Below are 22,878 nucleotides of genomic sequence, written 5' to 3'. Positions count from 1 at the left end.
ATCACCTGGCCCATTGTAACCTGTCCCTTATACAATATTGCATCATGCCCATGACTTTGTTTCCCATTGCTTTGCCTGCATAGGATGTCTCCACGACTAGAATGCACTCTCCTCCTCAACTCTGCCCCTTAGAATCCTTTTTTGTTGTTGTTAAGTTGTTGTTCAGTGCTGCCTGACTCTTCATGGCTCCATTTGGGGCTTTCTTGGCAAAGATATTGGAGTGGTTTGCCCTTTCCTTCTCTAGCTCACTTTACAGATGATGAAACTGAAGCAAACAGGCTCAAGTGACTTGCCCAGGGTCACACAGCTAGTAAGTGTCAGAGGACAGATTTGAACTCAGGAACATGAGTCTTCCTGACTGGCATCCTGGTGCTCTCTCCACTACACCACCTAGCTGCCCCTAGAATCCCGAGCTTCCTTCAAAGCACCACTCAAGCATCATTTCTCCTAAATCCTGTAAGTTACCATTTCCTGTTACTTTATAGTTACTGACTATATACATTCTATATAATTTGTGCGTGCATGTTTTCCTCTCATAGTTGCTTGAGAACAGGAACAGGGTCCTCTGAAAGCACTGAGGCATTAGGGGTTGTTGAGTATTTTAGTTTTTTGGACATAGCTAAGACAGGAATGTTTTCCTTGACTATACATGTTTGTAATGGGGTTTGAGGGGTTGATTTGTTTTCTTCTCAATTCAGGGTCAGGGGAGGTAATAGGGAGAGAATTCTGAGATGAAAATGAAATCGAGTTTTTAAATAAATCAATTTTGGTTGATTGATGAACTCCACTAGCACAATCTTACCCTAAAAGTTTACTTCCAGGGGCAGCTAGGTGGCACAGTGGATAGAGCACCGGCCTTGGATTCAGGAGGACCTGAGGTCAAATCCGATCTCAGACACTTGACACTTACTAGCTGTGTGACCCCGGGCAAGTCACTTAACCCCAAGTGCCCCACCAAAAAAAAAAAAGTTTACTTCCATAGCACAATCTTAAAGCAGAGTAGGATTTTACTATAAAATTCATTCCTACCTATACCAGAAAAACTAACATCTGATGATCAACTGTGAATGACTTAGCTCTTCTCAGCAATAGTGACAATCCCAAAGGACTAATGATGAAGCATACCATCCACCTCCAGAGAAAGAATTGATATTGTTTGAATACAGACAGAAGCATATTATATTCACTTTTTTTCATTCTTTTTCTTTTGAGTTTTCTTGTATGAAATTACTAATATAACATATATACTAATATAATATGTAAACTAAAAATCATATATATACTAATATAATATGTAAACTAAAACGTTTTACATAATTGCCCATGTATAAACTACATCAGATTGCTTACAGTCTCAGGGAGGGGGGAGAGGAAGGAGGGACTGATGGAACTCAAAACTTTTTTTATATATTAAAAATTGTTTTTACATGTAATTGGGGGGAAAATAAAATATGTATTAAAATTTTTAAAATAAGTCTGATTGTGTCACTCCCCCCCCCCTCCACCACACACACCTCCACAGACACCAATGGTCTCCCCACTATTGCCTAGAGGATGAATTCTAAATTCCTCTTTGGGGGCATATAAAGTTCTTCACAACTTGGCACCTTCCTGGTCTTTCTAGTGTTCTTCCACTCCACTCCTCAAACTAGGCATTCCAGCCATACTTGCCTACTCACTGTTCCACACATTTAACACTCAATCTCCCGTCTCCCACACCTTTGCATTGTCTCTACTCCAATGGCCAGCCATGCATCTCCCCTTCACCTTTGGCTCCTTTATTTATTTATTTTGTATTTTGGGGGCAGGGCAATAGGGGCTAAGTGACTTGCCCAGGGTCACACAGCTAGTAAGTGTCAAGTGTCTGAGGCTGGATTTGAACTCAGGTCCTCCCATTTCCAAGGCCGGTGCTTTATCCACCGCGTGCCACCTAGCTGCCCCCACCTTAGGCTCCTTTAACACTAAACTCAAACACCACCTACTTCAAGAATCCTTACCTAAGGATTCCTAATCCTTACCTAATCCTTACCTCCCAACCTTGCATACATTCTGTAGTCAAGGGAACAAAGAGTCTCTTCCAAGTGAAGGGAAGTACCTTGAGGGTAGGGATTATGTATCTTCCACAGTTAGGCCAGGGTCTCACAGGGAGCTTCTTCAATGCTCATTGACTGATTGCTAGGTAACTTCCTCAACTAGTTTGGAGACAGCATCTGAGTAGACAAGTGCCAAATACCTGGGGTGTCCATTGCAGAGTTGGTCCCAGAATTCGGGGGGGGGGAGTCCCAAGCCACATAAACAGTGCAGAAACATGCCTAAAACTACAAGAATTCTTGGCTAAAGGCTTAATAAATGTATTGGATTGTAGAGAAGCAGAGCTGATAAGGAGAATGGAGCGAGTATATGAGCCCATTAATAACAAGAATTACCCCAGGAGTATAGCCTATAAATGAGGAAGCAAGCAGAGGTCCCCTCCCATCCTCCCAAGTGCTTCTTCCAGGGAAGGGGAGTGAGAACAGCACCTTGCAGCATAGTATATCATATCTAACTTAGCAAGCCTTTAATCAACTCCTCCTCTTGAATGAATGAACAAAGATGAAGAGTCCCTGGTCAGGGAGTTTCCGTTCTATATTCTACATGGCAGGCAGGGGAGATTGCTGCTGGGAAGAGACATACAAATGGAGTAGGTGGATTAGAAGCCAAATTCTTATCCCATCAGAGGTAGCCTCTCCTCTTAATGTGTCTTGAGGCATGTCAATCCTTTACACTCTCTCTCTCTCTCTCTTCCATCCTTTAGCTGGCTTCAACTACTTTGTGGGTCCAAATGTAAAGCCACTCTGTGTTTTCAGTTGTTTCAGTCGCATCCAATTCTTTGTCATCCCCTTTGGGGTTTTCTTGGCAAAGATATTGGAGGGGTTGGCCATTTCCTTTTCCAGCTCATTTTACAAATAAGAAAACTGAGGCAAACAGGGTTTAAGTGACTTGCCCAGGGTCACACAGCTAATAAGTGTCAGAGACCAGATTTGAACTCAGGAAGATGAGTCTTTCTGACTCCAGGCCTGGTACTCTATCCCCCTAGCTTCTATTTAACATCTTTTCCTCGTTAATAACATTGCATATGGGGCAGCTAGGTGGCGCAGTGGATAAAGCACCGGCCCTGGAGTCAGGAGGACCTGAGTTCAAATCCAGCCTCAGACACTTAACACTTACTAGCTGTGTGACCCTGGGCAAGTCACTTAACCCCAATTGCCTCACTAAAAAAATAATAATAAAATAAAAATAAGGGGGTGGTTAGGTGGCACAGTGGATAAAGCACCTGCCCTGGAGTCAGGAGTACCTGAGTTCAAATCCGGGCTCAGACACTTGACACTTACTAGCTGTGTGACCCTGGGCAAGTCACTTAACCCCAATTGCCTCACTAAAAAAAAAAAAAAACATTGCATGAGTTGGTGGGGTTTTTTCCTAATTCACTCAATTCAACAAATATTTATTATGTACATATATTACGTTCAAGACCCATAACTTAAGGTTATTCAGTGACCTGGAAGCTCCCCACCCAAGTTGAAATGAGAATAAGGATCATCAGTCAAGGAACTAAATGATTCAAAGCAGATTACCCAAAAGACCCAACTGGACATGAGTGGAAAGTTTTCAAAAGAAGAAATGCACCTGGGCAGCTAGGTGGCACAGTAGATAAAGCACTGGCCCTGGATTCAGGAGGACCTGAGTTCAAATCTGGCCTCAGACACCTAACACTTACTAGCTGTGTGACCCTGGGCAAGTCACTTAACCCTCATTGCCCTGAAAAAAAAAAAGAAATGCACCAAAGCATCTGAAAATGCTCAAAATTACAAAAAAGTACCTCCCAAAAGAGAGAAAAGTGCAACTTAAAACACTGAGACTATCACCTTACACCACACAAATGCCCACCTAGCCCATGCTGTTATGAATACTTATAATAAAGACGCTCAGACTGAATTACTCTATGTTGTTAAGTCCATATAAAAGCAAGCACTGGTGGCTGAGCAGGGCTGTGAAAGATCCAACCATCTTAAAAAGCAATGTAGAATTATAACGATAAGATTTATAACATTCTTCATACCCTCAGACCCCGTGATCCCCAATGTGAGGCTTATTTGTACAAAAACATGCATAACAGCACTTTTTTGGATAGTATTTTATTTTTTCCAATTATGTGTAAAGATAGTTTTCAACATTCATTTTTGTAAGATTTTGAGTTCCAAATTTTTCTCCCTTCCTCTCTTCCTTCCCCCTCCCCATGACAGCAATCTGATGTGTTACACAATACAATCTTATTATGTTCATATTAGCCATGTTATGAAAGAACAATCAGAACAAAAGGGAAAAACCACGAGAAAGAAGAGAACTATTTTTAATAACTTAGAAACCACGTGTCCGCTACTTAGGGAGTCATTGAATCAACAGTGATATATGAATGAAACAGAATATTAAAGGTACTACAAGAAATTATGAAAATTCAAATTATGAAAAATTTTTTAAAAATCAGGAAGACAAAGTAACACTGGATCACAAGATTTCAAAGACAGAAGGGACTTCAGAGGACATCTTGCCCAACCCCTAATGAACGAGAATCCCTCCTACATCACTCCCAACAAGTAGTCATTGAACCTTTGCTTGAAGACCTACAATGAGAGGGAACCCATTTCTTGAGTTTCCTCAAGAGGAAGTGGGTTCCCTCTCATGGCAACTCATTCCACTTCTAGAGAGTTCTAATTGTTAAGGAAGTTTTTCCCTAACAAAGTCACCTCTTTGCAACTTCCACCTGTTGCTTCTGATGCTACCCTCTACAGCCAAAAAGACCAAGTTTAACCTTTCTCCCATGTGGCTGACCCTCAAATAACAGAAAAAGGCTATTCTGTCTTTCCTAAGTCATCTCTTCTCCAGGGTGACAAATCTTCTACTGACTTTCATATGGCATGAACTCAAAGCTCTCTACCAGGCTGCCTACTGAATGCTGTCTAGCTTATCAAAATCCTTTCCAAGGATTGCGGAAACGAATCGAACTGAGGAGAGAGGGGCTGCGATGGGGGCACGATTCCCAAAAGGCACGAGCTGGTGAAGGGACCGGAGAAGGTGGAGAAGGTTGACAAAAATGCTGAATTGGTGGCCCAATGGAACTATTGTACTTTAAGCCAAGAAATACTAAGAAGACCAATAGTAGCTTGTGAACTTGGCAGACTTTATAACAAAGATGCAGTTATTGAGTTTTTATTGGACAAATCTAATGACAAAGCTGTTGGGCCTGCAGCATCTCACATTAAGAGCATTAAGAATGTGACAGAGTTGAAGCTCTCTGATAATCCAGCCTGGAGTGGTGATAAAGGAAATACAAAAGGTGATAAATATGATGACCTCCAGCGTGCCCAATTTATTTGCCCCGTTGTAGGTCTGGAGATGAACGATCGGCACAGATTTTGCTTTTTGCGCTGCTGTGGTTGTGTATTTTCTGAACGAGCCTTGAAAGAAATCAAAGCTGAAGTTTTTCATACGTGTGGTGTCCCTTTTCAAGAAGATGATGTCATTGTACTCAATGGCAATAAAGAGGATGTGGATGTGTTAAAGAAGAGAATGGAAGACAGACGACTCAAAATGAAACTGGAAAAGAAATCCAAGAAACCAAAGGCAGTAAAATCAGCTTCTAAGCCAGATGTCACTGAAGAATCTGTAGGACCATCAAAGGTTATGGGTTTAAAATGTGAAGAAGCAAACTTTAATTCTAGAGAGAAGAAACTCAACTCTACTCAGAAAAGTACAGGAACAAATGGAAGTTCTTCAGGAAAAGTCAGTAAGTCTTCTTCTGGAACCACTAAGAGATCTATAGCAGACAGTGAAGAATCCGAGGCCTACAAATCTATTTTTACAACACACAGCTCAGCCAAACGCTCTAAGGAAGAGTCCTCCAATTGGGTCACTCACACATCATATTGCTTCTAAAGTACTATTCTGTATGATTGCAACCTCTCTTCCTCAAGAATAGTTTTCACATAGACTAGTCATGTAATCTGATATTATCTGGTTTGTTATATTTTGAAAAGTGTTTATAAACTTGCACCTTGCCTGTCTGAAGTATAATAGATGTAATTATTGAGTGTGTAGGAAAAATAGCAGGTGCTCAGATATTTGAGAAATTCAGTATTTCTCCAAGTGTATTTTTGGAGAAATTTAAATTCTTATGACATTAATTGCTTAAAGTAAATTTGCATTTCCTCTTGACTTTAAAATTTTTAATTATTTTAGTCACAAAATAATTAAAATCTAACAACAGCCTTATTCATCTTCAATTACAGTTTAAGTTAAAATAAAGCATATACAAATAATGAAACTGTAAAAAAAAATCCTTTCCAAAAATGTGGCACCCCAAACTGAGCACAATACTATCAGAGTCATTGTCAGCAGAGGTCATTGGCAATCAATGGTATTTATTGGGTTAGGGAAAGGTATCAACAGATCTCTGATTAAGGAAAATCACCTGGACAGATGTATGAATCAAGCAGAGAGGGAGAAGCAAGGAGGCCAATTAGCTTACTGCAATAGTCCAGGGAGTGATAAAGTCTGAAGGAGGGTGGTAGTCAAGTGACTGTACTTAACAAAGGAGGAACAGCTTGTGTTTCCTGATCCCATAAGCACTTCTGCCATACCAGCTCTTTAAATGAAAATTCCAAAATAAAAAAAAAAAAGTTCTTCTGCCACTTACCTGATACTTATCATGAGAATAGCCTGCCTGAGGGAGCCCGGAGTAACAACAAGGGATCCTGAATTTGAACCACCTCTTTTTATTTTAAGGCAATTGGGGTTAATGACTTGCCCAAGGTCACACAGCTAGTAAGTGTCTAGTGTCTGAGCCGGGATTTGAACTCAGGTACTCCTGACTCCAGGGCAGGTGCTCTATCCTGTGAGCCACCTAGCTGCACCTGAACCACCTCTTTTAAGTAATCTAGGGAACTTGGAACCAGAATTGGCTAGTTCACAAAAGCATTCTAATATGAATTTTTTCAAATTACTGATTTCTTTGTACTGAGGTGGGGCCCTATCCCTACTTGTGACTTATCCTTAGAAGAAGCAGAGGGACCAGATTGTTAATTCTGCACTCCCTGGACCTGAGATAGGTATGTATTGATGTGGAATAGGTGCTTCACAAATGACTGTTAATTGATTGAACCCCAACTTTGCCACTTATTACCTGTTAGGATTTTCAGCAAGTTGCTTTTACCTCTTATAGTCACTGAACCTCTCTGGTCTTGTTTCCTCATTTGTAAAATGAGAGATGGAGGCTAGGTGACCTTAAGATCCCTTCTAGTTCTATACCTATGAACCTGCATCCCTAGAAGACATTACCAATAACAAATATGGACAGAAAAGGAGCAAGGACAGTCCTATAAGCTGGGACCAAGGATGACAAAAGATAGTACTGTTGTTCCGCTACTCATTTAATTTTCTCCTCTTCAACTTCCACCTGACCAAGGAAGAATGGATAACAAACACAAAGGCAAATTTAGGATTGAGCAATTAAGGGCTGTCCCAAGTGAAATAAACTACCACAGGAAATGAGGTCCTCCTTACTTGAAGTCTTTAAGCCAAGGCTGGATCACTACTTGTTGGGTTGCAGGATCATACAGAGCTAAAAGGAATCTCATTCAGTCAAACCCTCCCATTTTACAGGTGAGGAAACTAGGCCTAGAGAGAGAAGTAACTTGCCCAAGGTCATATTGCTAATAAGGATCTAAACAAGATTTGAATCCAGGTATTCCTAACTCCCAAGAATAGTTCTGTATCCACTACTATGTCACCTGGCTGCTACTGAGGGGAAGCTGAGTGGCACAGTGGATAGAAGGTAGAAGGACCTGAGTTCAAATCTCACTGCAGACACTTACTAGTTGTGTGACTGAGCAAATCACCTCAATTGCCTTAAGACATCTTTGACCATCTTCTGATGGCTCTGGAAGAGGGAGTAAGGTTGGTGACCTTGCACAGCACTCCCTCACTTAAATTCTCTGCCAAGTCATGATATCACCTCAATGTCATGATCTTCTTTGAGAATGATGGACAAACAACAACAACATGGCTGCGGTACACTGTTTTAAATATGGCTGAAATACCATACTTAACCTTTTCAGGTATTTCAATTGAATGGGCCCTGAGGTCCTTTGCAACTCAGAAATTGCAGAAAATGCTAAGGTTTTTAGGAAACGCTTTAAGGAAGGAAATGGACAAGAGTCGCACAGGATATGAGGATGTATGGATGGGTCTTCTATACAGTAATGATGAGATCAGAGCTGCAAAGCACAGAAGTGAAAAAGTACTGAGAATACTGAGAAGCAAAAAGCATTCCATCACATAATTACTAATCCATCAAAATATTATTTTGCTTAATCAACAATAATATGCTCTTCACAAATTTAATGCAGAAGAAGATGCTGGTTGGGGAAGGAAATACACACAATTCTACAACCTTTCTTCCTGCCATGCTGGTTTCAGCCTGAAGGCTAAGGATGACTTTCAACAGAAGCCAGAGAATGAAATTGGAGTCTCTTTTTCTCCTCTTACCCATCATTATCTTCAGAGACTTAAAAATGGAGAAAAAAGGGGACTGGAAATATTTTCACTACCTCTTCTCAGCATCCTAATCCCCAAATAGAGAAGAAATAAAGCTGGTGGGAGGGGCAGCTAGGTGGTGCAGAGGATAAAGAACCTGCCCGGATTCAGGAAGACCTGAGTTCAAATTCAGCCTCAGACACTGGACACTTACTAGCTGTGTGACCCTGGGCAAATCACTTAACCCTCACTGTCCCCCCCCCCAAAAAAATAAATAAAGCAGGTGGAAAAAACAAAGAAAAGTCCTTCTGGAATGACCTTCACAGCCTGGGATGGAATGGAAAAAATAAAAGTCCATGGAAAGAAGAAATTAGAATGTAGTTTCGCCAACCTTGGGATATGTTTAATCAAATAACTAGCAAAAAACAAACAAAAAACCCCCACAAAATCTTCTTGTGTAATTAAATTATGAAGCAATGTCACTTGCTGCTTTTTAATAAGTATATTTGCTTCTTCAATAGGGACCCTGAAGGAGATGAAAAACCATTCCAGTATCTCTACCAAGAAAACCCCATAAAAATGAGATCAGAAAGAGTGGAACATGACTGAAACAATCTAACAACAACAAAATAGGTATATTTAATTCAACAAATATTTATTAAAGATCTTCTCTGATTACAGAACTGTTGGGCACTCTGGAAACAAAGGTCTTTAAGAATGTCTCATCATGGGCAGCTAGATAGCTCAGGGGATAGAGCACTGGCACTGGAGTCAGGAGTAGGGGAGTTCAAATCTGGCCTGAGACACTTGACACTTACTAGCTGTGTGACCCTGGGCAAGTCACTTATCCCCAATTGCCTCACCAAAAAAAAAAAAAAAAAAAAGAATGTCTAAAGAATGTCTCATCATGGGCAGCTAGATAGCTCAGGGGATAGAGCACTGGCACTGGAGTCAGGAGTAGGTGAGTTCAAATCTGGCCTCAGACACTTGACACTTACTATCTGTGTGACCCTGGGCAAGTCACTTATCCCCAATTGCCTCACCAAAAAAAAAAAAAAAAAAAAAAGAATGTCTCATCACTTAACATCCCAGTGACCTTAGGGTGGGTGGGCTTTAGTTTCTCATCAGTAAAACAGGAAAAGTGGATTAAATGGCCTCTAAAGTTCTTCCAGCCCCCAACCTATTAGCTATAATTATAATCCTACAGTTTCTGCTCTCCACGAGCTTACACTCTACCCCAGGGACTATGACATACACAAATAAGTATAATATAAGGTTGTGTGTGATGGGAGAAAAAGAGTGATGGAGCCAAAGTGTTGTAGGAAAATTGAATGAGGGTGGAAGAGCACTTTGGGGTAGAAGTGGGAGGGAGCCTGGAGAAGGGAAGGTTTCCCAGGGGAGAGGGCACCTGAGCTGAGACTTCAAGCCAGGATTCTTTCTGAAAGGTAGAATTGAAGTAGTCTCAGGAGGCAGGGAATTATAATTTATACTATTATACTATTTACTACTTGTGATGCTCCACGTTAAGGGCTTTTATAAACATTATCTCATTTGATCCTTACAATTACTTGGTGAGGCAGGTGCTCTTATTATCAATGATAACTACAAATTTTCGGAGAACTGACTGATCCCCACCCACTCCCCTTTCCCAGGTAAATGAATTGCCTGGGCCTAACCAATCTCTGTCAATTCCAGACACTTAATGACTTAATGACCTCCCCCACCTCTCCCCAAGCAAAATATCCCCTCTCTATGGTTCCCCACCTTACTCCCCGGACTTTGTTATTATGTAAAAGTATCCACCTACATTAAGTAGTTTCTAAGTAGCATCTATACTTAACTCAGGAACAATTCTATTGTTTCTTTTGTTAAAGGTTCATTTACATTAAGTTCCCTTTTGTTCGGTTACCCCATAAAAACCCTGTCCTTAGTTCCCCTCTTTGGGTATTCCTAGCTTCTTGCTTTGCAATGATACCACAAACTATAATTCCTCAGCCCAGATTAAAGGCCTTATTTTCCCCTTACTGATTGTTTCATTAATTTCCAGGTTAACATCCCCATTTTATAGTTGAGAAAATTTAGGCAAACAGAGGTTAAGTGACTTGCTTAACCTGCCTAACTTGCTTTGAACTCAAGAGCAGCACTAGATACATTGGGCCACCTTATTATGTACAGAAAATCCGGTCGTCCAATTGGACCGGATTGGAGAGCAAGGAAAGTGAAGTTACTGTTCATAGAATAAGCCAGGCAAGGAAAAGAAAATGCATTTTTCCTCCTCCAGGCAATAAATAGGAAGTCATAGAAAAGCCAAAGAAAAAAAGAGAAAAGCAGCCTTCCCGGAAAAAACAATATGAAAGCAAACAGAGATTGTGGGGGGAGCAGCAAAGCATTGTAACCATTCTGAATTTCATTTTTCTATTTTGCAAGAATAGTAACTGACTATATCTTTTCACCCGATAAATCTAATATACACCAAGATATACTTTGTGATAGCAAAGAACTGGAAACAAAGTGAGTGTCCATTGACTGAGGAAGCACTGAAAACTCCTTTAAAAATGTGTTACTGTCTAATGCATTGTTGGTGGAACTGTGAACTGATCCAACCATTCTGGTGAGCAATCTGGAATTATGCCCAAAGGGCTATAAAACTGTGCATACCCTTTGACCCAGCAATACCACTTTTGGGTCTTTTCCCCAAAGAGATCATAAAAAAGGGAAAAGGCCCCACATGTACAAAAATATTTATAGCTGCTCTTTTTGTTGTGGCAAGGAATTGGAAATTGAGGGGCTAGTCATCAATTTGGGAATGGCTGAACAAGTTGTGGTATATGAATGTAATAGAATTCTATTGTGCTGTAAGAAATGAAGAGCAGGAGTTCAGAGAAACCTGGAAGGACTTGCATGAACTGATGATGAGTGAGATGAGCAGAACCTGAAGAACATTGTACACAGTATCAACATTATGTGTTGATCAACTGTGATAGACTAAATTCTTCTCACCAATACAATGGTACAAGAAAATCCCTAAGGACTCAGGATGGAAAAGGCTCTCCAAATCCAGAAAAAAAAAAAGGAACTGTGGAATATGGATGCTGATTGGATCATACTATTTCTTTTTTTATTGGTGCTGCTGTTTTTCTTTTTTGAGGTTTTTCCTTTTTGCTCTGATTCTTCTCGTATAACATGACTAATGCAGAAATGTGTTTGATGTTATTATATTTATATATATATATATATATATATATATATATATATATATATATATATATATATATATAATCTTTATCAGATTACCTGCAGTCTAGGGGAGCAGAGGAGGGGAGGAAGGGAGAAAAATTTGAAATTGGAAATCTTATATTAACAAATGTTGAAAACTATACCTACATGTAACTGGAAAATAATAAAATACTTTTATTCAAAAAAAAAAACCAAAAAAAAGTGTTACTGTGTAGTAATGATGAATATAAGGGATTTAGAAAAACACAGGGAAAATCCAATGAACTGATGCAGAGTTAGGCAGGCAGAACCAAGAGAATATACAGGTGGACTGCAACAATGAAATTCACCTATCACCAAAAAGAAATTCAGAATAAAGGAAAAACCAGACTTGAAGAAGAGAATTGTCCTCTCCCTCACAGCAGAAAGGGAGGTGGGTAGCAACTAGGACAGACTATTTCTCACATGGTAAATTTGTGGCACAGAAAAAGCCGATGCTAAAGAACTCCATATTTTCTACCATAATGGTCATTATGACAGCATTAGAAGAATCAATGACGATTCAGAAATCCCTGCCACTTTGGCATGCAGAGAATTGGGGAACCAGTTTAAAAAATGTGGTGTACCCCAAATTCTAGCATTATAAGCTCTTACCTTAAACAAGCTTTTCCTCCTACAGGTGAAGAACTTCTCCACCAAGAGCACATGGCTCTGTCTTCTAGAAAGGGTTATTGAACCTTATTGCTTGATTTATAAGACAATTAATGAACATATTGAGTCTCTCTGATGTTTTATTTCCTTTTGATAAATTGTTTATCATTTCAAGTATCTGTTATTGTCATTGTACTAGATAGAGAATTCATGGACAAGATGATGTGGTTTACTTGCTTAATGAAGATTCTGGAATAATGTTTAATAATATCAGCCATTTACATTCATTTATCATTTGTAATTCTTCTTTTTTTTTTTTTAGTGAGGCAATTGGGGTTAAGTGACTTGCCCAGGGTCACACAGGTAGTAAGTGTTAAGTGTCTGAGGTCGGATTTGAACTCAGGTACTCCTGACTCCAGGGTCGGTGCTCTATCCACTGCGCCACCTAGCTGCCCCCATTTATCATTTGTATGTCATTGTGACTATGTATACTCTGGGTATGGTTTGGGATTATATATATATATATATTTCAAGTATATCCTAAGTTATACAGTATAGCACACATTTTTACCATCATGTTGTCTTTGGTGAAATTAATACGAGATTTATGATTTATGGAAACTTACCATTTCAGAGACTAATTGCTCTTACAATGAGCTTGATGGAGATAGTTCAACTCCACGTTGCAGGCCCTGGAGAGAATATGTGTACAACAGGAGGAGAGACAGATACATGTATGATACCCTGATGGAGGCTGAGAGAACAGCCAAATACATTCAGGAAGTCCATAGTTTGCTTATGAGAACAGCTATGTAGAGCTCTCACTCCAAAAATGCACCTGGTTTAACTTAACTTGGTTTTTTTCCACTCAATCTGGTGGCATGGTCAGAATCCATCCACCTGAGGCCTAGCACAATTATTAGATGTCTATGCACCACAAGATGTGGTATGGTAACCTTTCCATAACATTTTCAGGTGTCATCATGGACACATAACTAAATTTGGCCTTGATCCAGACATATGGGGTAAAAAGTATTAGTAATGTCATAACTGTCTCAATTTTGTATTGCATATGGATATGAGTATCCTCCAAAGGGGGGACTCCAATATGCTGTATATTTATCAAGTTTAAACTTGTTTTGTATATTTTGAAGAATTTTCATTGTTTAATTTGAACATTTTTTGGACAATGCTATGCTAAAGATTAATGAAAACCCAGCAGTTCTAGAGACAACCAGAATTCAGAGACAGCCAGAATCCAGACCAGAGTCCAGTTCCCCTGATGATATCTCAACCCTCCTTTGAAGACAAGATTTTAAGGACTTTAAATGGACATTTTTGTTTTTCCTTCTGTTCCTATATACATCATCTGTAATATGTATTTTCCCTTTCCTATATTGTTATTAGTATATTGTTTGTTAGCATTGGTTATGATATTGTTATTTTTTAAAATTTATTTATTATTGTTTATTATTTATTGTTCCATCAAGGAAACACCCCGTGTTTCTTGACAAAACAAAGGGGGGAATATAAAGAATTAATTGTTATTTGAGGTTTTTATCACCACTCGATGATGACTACATGGGCCTGGCAAAATTATAATGATTGGAAGCCTAGTGAGGGCAGTCATGTGCCTGTCAGAGTGGCCATCCAATTGGCTGGGGGCTGTGTGGAGTGTGCAGGGAGGAAGGTATCTCCACACCCCACACCCCCCCCTGCATTCTGGCTGGAAGCTGGAAGGCCACAGGAGCTCTGCTGTGTATTCTCAGCTGATTCCTGGGCGGTCCTGGGTGGTGGTATTTTTCAGGTTGTATAATTTCCCTTTCCCCATTTTATTTCCTTTCCCTTCATCCTACTGATCCCGTTTGTGTTTTTTTTCTTTTAAAGTTTGTTCTTGTTAAAATAAATCCTGTTCTGTTTTGAAGGAGACTGTTGGTCTCCTTCCTTGCCCCAATATTGTGGTGAGTTGCTTAGCTAACACTCCCCAATTAAAAATTGGTCCCCACACATAGATATGTAAACACACAAATTATAACAATTATATTCTAATAAAATACATAATATAGACTAGCTGTGTGACCCTGGGCAAGTCACTTAACCCGGCAAAAATAATAATAATAAAAAATCATTTAAAAAATACATAATATAGAAATTGTCCACTGTAGAAACTTTTTAGAAATGTAGAAAAAACTTAGCTTAACTCTTTACTTTCTCACAAATTAAGGGGTGGGGGGGTAGGAATAACTATGATATAAAGACAAATAGGGGGCAGCTAGGTGGCACAGTGGATAAACACCAGCCTTGGATTCAGGAGGACCTGAGTTCAAATCTGACCTTGCATACTTAACACTTACTAGCTGTGTCACCCTGGACAAGTCACTTAACCCCCATTGCCCTGCAAAAACAAACAAACAAAAAACAAAAGACAAATAAGGAGATTTGAAATGAAAAATGAATGGATCTCTACTCCAGTTCCAATAAAAAAGTTTTTTACTACGTCTATAGAGGGATAACCTCTCGCAACAGTAGGAACATTAAAAAAAAAAATTGAAACATTGGCAAATGGAAATATGTCAAAGGATATTGTCCTTTGGGAATATTCAAAGGATTTTGTTTACTCATTTGTGGTGGGAAGGTAGAGGTGATTAGGTTCACTTTTTTCCATCTTATTTCACAATAATACATTCTATGTGAGCAGACGAAAATGAACATCACAAATACAGTAGGGCAAATATTCAATTTTGAGAACATTCACTAGGAATTCCCTAAAGAATGCTCCTAGCTGTTACTAAGACACCATATACAAATTGTTAACACTGCACAGCCCTGTACATGGAAATGAGCACAGTAACATGATCTCAGATGTGAATAGCAAAATGAAGGGTGTACACAAATCATTCCCTGTGTTGATGTTTTTGGACCAGTGGAAAATGAATGCCGAAAGGCCATACTTCCCCTCTTGTCATACGTCAGCCAAATACCACCAAGGGCAGAGGTCGGCTCCCTTCCCTGCCTCCCCATTCAGTGTCACATAGAGTTTATTGGCAAACAGCCATTACCTGACATCAGAGAAAGAAGGAACTACTAGATTAAGATTGCCACGACCTTGAATTTAAACCAAAATCTCCAAGTTGGGACCGTGGATGAAGCCACAGAAGTTTAGAACTAATCTTTCAGGATCCTACGAATGAAGCATTTGCTGACAACCATTAAAAAATTTTTCAGCGAAATGCCCCTACATAGGTAATACTATTAGCATTCCAGGTATACCCAAAAGGCAGCCAGCATAATAATTCAAGGCTACCTGTACTTGAAAATTCTTTGGAGAGCAATACCTCAGTAATCCATATATTACAATCAAACCTCACTTCCTAATAAAGCAAAAATAACCCACCCCCCCTCCACATTCTGGTAATATACACTACGGTTAAGATTTGGAAAACAAATTGAAGAGAATGTACCAACAGATTGATGGTCATGGTTTCTCTTGGCAACTATAACGGTATTTTCATGGAAGGTGGTAATTTTCCTACCTCAGAAACACATTTGAAATAAAACTGAATTACTGTCAACACGGGAAATATGACTACAAATTACCCAGAGAGGAGTGCTGGAACACTGCTTAAAGTGAACATGGAATCTTATAAATAAATGCACTCACGTTTAAATATGGGGATTTATATTTCATTAGGTTCAAACCTTAAATGCTTTAAAAGAAACAATTCTGTCTTTTTTTTAGCACAGAGGTGCCTTACTTTACATAAGTCATATGCAATATGAAAACTGGATTTCCAAACCCAGAGAATTTAACTATTCACTTTAAAAAGGCCTCCCACTTGGTTTCTCTCCTGCTTTTATACGACTTTTTTAAAAAATTAATTTTCCCTCACTACTTTTCAGAAGCACACCTAGTGAATATATACTGAGCTAAACAATGTTAAAGGCCAAGTGCAGAGTTGCCAGGCCTGAAGTTAGGAAGACTCATATAAATGACTTCAAATCTGGCCTTTGGACATTTTATTATCTGGGTGACCTCGGGCAAGTCACTGTTTTCCTCAGTTTCCTCATCTGTAAAATGAGCTGGAGAAGGAAATGACAAACCACTCTGGTATCTTTGCCAAAAAACCCCAAACGGGGTCACGAAGAGTTGGACACGACTGAACAACAAAAATTGTTGCCCAAACCTATCAAGCCTTGGCCTCCACACGTGTGCTCTTTAAGAAAAAGTATGGTAAAGTGAAGAAGATTCAAAGTGCAAATTTCTGCTCTGCTACTTATTGCCTTTATGTCATTCAGATCTCAGTAAGCTTCAGTTCCCTATCTGTAAAATGAGTAACTAGAAGACCTCTAGGATTTCTTTCACCTCAACAACCTATCAAAAGCAAATCTACAGGAAGGCTTGAAGTGGTTGGCAGGAAGACCCAGAACCAAGGCAACTTTCCAAATAAAGCCTGTCGGTGAAAACCAGAGAAATCCCTGAGCTTTCTTCAAACTTGTTCCAATCTATAAGAACCCAGGTACACATACCAAGTTTTAGAGCTATCTGTGCCATTAAAAATCTGAGTTCTTGATGAGTCAAATGACCAAACTTTTGTTTAGAAACTCTACACTATGTGCAGGACGTGGTGAAATAACCTTAGCATTCTCCAAATGAAAGAGAAAAGCAATGGGATGGAATTGAGAATTCTTGAGTCAGGAGGAGATTAGCAAGAAGACTAGGCAAATAAAAAGGCATTCTGGGCAGTCTCCCTAGAACTGAAGGGCCTTTTTGGCAATAGGTGACTTTCTCTGGCGATTTTTTGGCCTAGTTCTTTTGGGGTTGTTCAGTCGTGTCCAATTCTTTGTGAACCACAGCATGCCAATATCGGGCATGGGGTTTTCTTGGCAGAGATACTGAAGTGGTGTGTCATTTCTTTCTCCCGTGAATTAAGGACAAACTGGGGTTAAGTGACTTGTCCAGGGTCACATAGTTGAAGTGTCTCAGGCTCAGCCATCTATCTACTCCAGTTGTAGCCTCTTATAGCCTCCCTTAATCAGACCTCTGGGTGTAAGACAACAATGCTCTTCATCGATACAGATTTCTTTCTCTTTTTTTGTTTGTTTTTGGTGAGGCAATTGGGGTTAAGTGATTTGCCTAGGGTCACACAGCTAGTAAGTGTTACGTGTCAGAGGCCGGATTTGAACTCAGGTCCTCCTGAATCCAGGGCTGGTGCTCTGTCCACTGCGCCACCTCGCTGACCCCAGATTCCTTTTTCTAACAACCATAATCAGCATAAACTGGTTAAAGATCCTCTTCAGTTCATTTAAAAATTCAAAGCGTACACACACACACACACACAAATAAAAAAAATAAATAAATAAATTCAAAGCAGAGGTCATAATTCAGTATGGGAACAGAGAAGGGGTTGAAATGTCCATCATAAATTCCAAAGCAAATTTAAACAAGGGGTGGAGTTGAGGGGAAAGTTGCTTCATTATTTATGCCCAAAATCCAGGGAGCAAAACAAAGTCAGTCCCCCTTCCGAGTTTCGTATATTACAGAAAGCAGAGTGGACACTAGAAGTACTGAAGCCCTTCGGCTAGAAAGTGATTTTCCTTTGGGCTAATAAAGCTTTTTCCCCAGGAGTTGGAGTTTTCTTTGTGGTGGAATCCGGAGGCCCTTACATTCTTTCCCCAGTTGTAGAACTCGCCCCAGCCCCATTTCTAATCCAACAGGTTTCCTTCCGCCCGCTACCTTCACCAGCTCTCCAAGAAGCTAACTGAGCCATGGAAAGAGAGTGAGTCTGTTGCCACGCCGGCCATCCCACTCAAATTCATTTCTCCATAGGTGTAATATCCTAGAACCAGAGCTGGAAGGAACCTCAGAAACCATGCAGTCCGACTTTTATTTTAAAGATAAAGAAACTCCGTCCAGGGAAGTTGGGTGACTAGTCCAATTTCATCAAAGTAGTAAGCATCAGAAGCGGAATCTGAACCCAGATCTGCCAAGCGCAGAGCAGTGTTCTTTCCTTTACCCTCTGGGCTCCTTCCCTAGACTTTCAGCACCCTCCCGGAGGAGCCCGTAACTTCTGCACCCAAGCCGTGGCCTCCCTGGGAGGCGGCCCCGGGGAAGCACACGCACGCGCCTGCCTCCTTCCCTCCCCAGGGACCCCCAGAGCGCAAACTACCTCCCCGACACTGCAGGTGCGCCGCACGGAGCGCGGAGCGGGGGCCCGCAGCTCGCGCTCGCCCCGGGCGCGCCTCCCCGCGCGGCGATTAGTCCGCAGGCGCTCAGTCCGGGGAGGGAGGGAGCGAGCGAGCGCGCAGCGCGCCCCCCACTCCAGCCGCGCTCCGCTCCCCTCCCCTCCTCGCGTCCCTTCCCTCCGCCGGAGCCGCCCGGTCACTTACCATATTGGCAGGAGCCAAGGCCGTCGCCCGCCGCTGCGGGGCTCGGCCGGCCGAACTGCCCGACAGGACGGGCCAGAAGCGGGACGCGCCGACGGCCGCCGCCCCTCCTCGAGCCGCGGGCTGCCGAGGTGACAGGTGAAGCCTTTTCAGACCATAGTTGTTTCCCACAATGCCCTTAAACTGAAAGTTAGCAAACTCCTCCCCGCGCTACCTCTTCCCTTCCTCCGCCTCCTCCCCTTTCTCCTCCTCCCCCTCTACCATCACCACCTCCACCTTTACGCCTCGGCCCCTACAGGCTCCCCCTGCCCAGGTAACCCGGGCTACCCGAGGCTGGAAGGGGGCTAAGGCAGGGGTGCACCTGCCCGCCCAGCTCCAGCCCGCTTGGGACTGCAGAACTGGGGGTGCAATCTAACAGGTGGGAAGAGCAGGGAGTGAGCCCTCCTGGGTACCAAGGCAGGGAGGACGGAGGGGGACCACCGGGATGCGGGAATAAACCAACAAGCACTTACTATGTGCCAAACCCCGTGCTAAGCGCCGGACTTGCAAAAAAAGAGAAAAAGACGGGGGAGACTGGGAGAGACCTCTAGAAGTAGGTCAGTCTTGGAGGCCAAGAAAGTCTGGAGGAGGAAACGCGAAGGGACCGCTTGCGGGGGTGGACATGGGGGGGTGGGTGTAATCCAGAGAAAATGCCGGGAAATGGGAGGAAGGATAGTGTATTGGGAAAAGCCCATAAGTCGGTGTGTCTGGATCAAAGTTTGCGTTGGGGGAGGGGAGGAGGAGTAAGGTTTAAGAAGACTGGGGAGGTCGGAAGGAGCCGGGATGCCAACGGCATTTTAAATAGGGGACCCTTGGAGTTTATTGAGAAGAAGGGTTACAAGGTCAGACCATCCCTTATGAAATTCGCTTTGGCAGCAGATTGTGGAATGGACTGGAGTAGGGAGTGCTCCGAGAGTCTGCCTCGGGGTGTGTGTGGAAGTGACTTACGGAGGGCCACCCACCGCTAGTCCTTTTATGTTTTAGGGATGGATATCAGGGTAGCCGCATCCTGTTGTCCCTAGCTCTCACGTGACCAGCTCACCTCCAGGCAATACAGTAGATAGCATCTAGGGTTTCAGTCAGGCTACCTGTTGGATGAGGCCATCACAAACACACTGCAGCCTACTCACAACTGGAATATGACAGATTCAGATTGCTTACATTTGTAAGTCATTTTGCTTCGTGGCCCAGTTTAAAAACAGACATCAGCTAATATGCTCCAGAAGAAATGTGGTGGCTTTCTCTAGCACCCCTGCCTGCCTTCATTTTCCCAGTTAGGACCTTGAAGTCAGCCTGAGTTTGAAAACCTCAAAAAGGCTGCCTTAGAAAGAGTAGAGGCCACCAGTCGAATGCTATCTCTGTGTGGACCACCTAGAAACTTAAGTACAGTAAAATGGAAGGATGTCCAGGTATGTAGAGCAGTCATAAACAGCAGTTATGACAGAAAGGAGTTCGGAGGAGCATAGAACAATAGCCAGAAGGGTCTAGTCCACACCCTTCATTTTTAAAAAATGTGCAATCTGAAGTACAGACTCCCCTAAAATCACAGAAGTAATAAGATGGGAACTCAGGTCCTGGGACTTCAAATCTGACATACTCAAAGAGCTTGAGAATAAAGTGGAGTTGAGAGGTCATCTAGTCACTACATTAGCATGGCTAGCATGTATATACTACTTTAAGGTTTGCAGAACAATTTACAAAAATACAGGCTGTCCCAAAAGTCTTCCTGCAGTTAGCTTAAAACTGCACAAAGACTTTTGGGACACCCCGTATCATCTCATTTTCTCCTCATAAAAACCCTGGGAGTTAGGTGCTACAAAAAACTAAGGCAGAGAAAGGTTAAGTGTCTTGCTCAGGGTCACACAACTAGGAAGTCTCTGAAGCCTCTGATAGGTCTAAATATTGTTGCTCTTATGGGATTCTTAATTTTTTTGTGTGTCACGAACACCTTTGGCAGTCTGGTGAAACAGGTGGGTCCCTTTTCTGAATCATGTTTTTAAGTAACTGGAGGAAATGATAAATTTCAGTCTGGCATTAGTGAAAATAAATATGTAGGTTTTTCCCCCATCTGTTTATAAAACCCCTTTTTTTGGGGGGGATATGAACCCTAGGTTAAGAACCCCTGATTAAAAAAAAAAAAGCCGATTCCAGTCCAATCTACTCACTTTGCAGAGGAAGAAATTAAGGCACACGAGGTTCCTCCCTTGTATTTTCAGTGGATCTAATGTGTAACCTTGGGCAAGCAACTTACATAAGGATAACAATACTGGGTCTGCCTCCCACACTGTAGCTGTGAGGCTCTTCCAAGCTAATAAAGTAATAAACAGGAAGGCCTCTCCAAAAACACTCTGATGTGGAAATATGCAGATTATGTTAAAGTATGGCTAATTAACAATTGAATAGGGCTTTCACAAAGATAAACAGGTCATGCAAGTGGTTTCAGGGACTTTTCTGAAGTCCTCACCTGTCTGAGGATGACAGGTAAAAGAAACCAGGAGGAACACACACACACACACACACACACACACACACACACACACACAGATAATCCCAGGTTTCAGTGTCACCATTTAATTAGCAGTTTAGCCACAGTTTCCTCAGCTCTTAGAGAGAGCTGCTAAAGAGAATGAAACTCACATACTGCAGAGAGAGATGTGTAAAAGGAAAAGATTGATTTCTGAGTAATCAAAAATTGAGGTGGTGTTAGATGTGAATGGTTGCATGAATTGATCAACAAATCTCAATTTTTATGTTTGAAGATGGACATTACTTAACTAAAGCAAGAGGCCTAAAGTGATCTGTTGTGCCCATATTTTTTCCCCTTGGATACTTTAAACATCTATTCATTGTGCTAAGATTCACAATTGAAACCCTTTTGATAAAGGATTTCATTAAGTTGATTGTTGGGCCATCTTGTGAAACCTATGAATTCCCTTCTCAGAGTAAGGTTTGCAAATTCATAAAATAAAATGCATAGGATGACAAAGGAAACCAATTATTTTAAAATACAGTTCTCAGGTTATTGTTTTTTAAAAGTTTGCACATGACTAATGCAGAAATATGTTTGATGTGATTATACATGTATAACCTATATCACATTGCTTTGTCTTGGGGAGGGGAGAGGGAAGGGAGGGAGGGGAAAAAATTTGGAACTCAAAATCCTATAAAAACAAATGTTGAAAACTATCTTTATATGTACCTAGAAAATAATAAAATACTTTTAAGATTAAAAAAAAAGAATAAAGAACAAATAACAATAACAACAAAAGTTTGTAGATCCCAGGTTAAGAAGTCTGTGATCTACAGGATGCAGATGTAATCTAATTTTGGTAACTGACTTCTTAAAGGGACATTCTCTCCAATGATACTGATTTTTTTATTCATTAAGGAATAACTATTGTTGGTAAATTTCCATATATTTAAATTCAACTGCCAGTCAGAAATTGTAACCCAAATACATTTCAGTACTTCAAGAATCGATTTTATGAGTAGGTTCTCCTTCCACCAACACAGATCACGGTTCTCTAATATTTGAGGGAAGGGGGAAAAGGAACAAGCATGTATTTATCACCTACTGTGTTATAAGCACTTTACAAATATCTCATTTAATCCTCAGTTTTAGACCTCCATAACTTAGTAGAGTCTCTTCAAAAACTGCTGTGGTGAAAATTTTCATCACTCTGAGAATGCCCTAGTATTGAACTTCTTTCTCTGAAGTTGGACAGGACCTCAGACCACAGACATATAGTCCAAAGTTGTTCAGGTGTTTTCTTTTTCTTTTTTTTTTTTTTTTTGCGAGGCAGTTGGGGTTAAGTGACTTGCCCAGGGCCACACAACCAGTAAATGTCAAGTGACTGAAGCTGGATTTGAACTCAGGTACTCCTGAATCCAGGGCTGGTGCTCTATCCACTGCACCACCTAGCTGCCCCTGTTCAGGTGTTTTTCAATCCTATCTGACTCTTCATGACCCCTTTTGGGGATTTTCTTGGCAAAGATACTGGAGTGGTTTACCATTTC

General features: G+C 41.1%; 2 protein-coding genes across 2 annotated transcripts in view; one reads left to right on the top strand and one right to left on the bottom strand.

The window, feature by feature from the left end:
* The window catches only part of AP1S3 (adaptor related protein complex 1 subunit sigma 3), a 91,209-nt gene extending 72,270 nt beyond the window's left edge, over window positions 1-18,939 (bottom strand). The window contains exon 1 of the mRNA XM_043997889.1: window positions 18,826-18,939. Coding sequence (XP_043853824.1) covers window positions 18,826-18,828 — 3 coding nt within the window. The 5' untranslated portion in view covers window positions 18,829-18,939. The remainder of the gene's footprint in view (window positions 1-18,825) is intronic.
* LOC122745934 (replication termination factor 2-like) lies at window positions 2,593-6,130 on the top strand. Its single transcript, XM_043991393.1, has 2 exons — window positions 2,593-2,680; window positions 5,051-6,130. Exons 1-2 carry the CDS (start codon window positions 2,593-2,595, stop codon window positions 5,971-5,973), a joined length of 1,011 nt encoding a protein of 336 aa, XP_043847328.1. The 3' UTR covers window positions 5,974-6,130.
* Window positions 18,940-22,878: the final 3,939 nt, after the last annotated feature.

Source organism: Dromiciops gliroides, chromosome 3 (genome assembly GCF_019393635.1).
Source record: "Dromiciops gliroides isolate mDroGli1 chromosome 3, mDroGli1.pri, whole genome shotgun sequence".
NCBI lineage: Eukaryota > Metazoa > Chordata > Mammalia > Microbiotheria > Microbiotheriidae > Dromiciops > Dromiciops gliroides.
The sequence above is the reverse complement of the archived record's forward strand: the minus strand, read 5'-3'. Positions and strand labels throughout refer to the sequence as shown.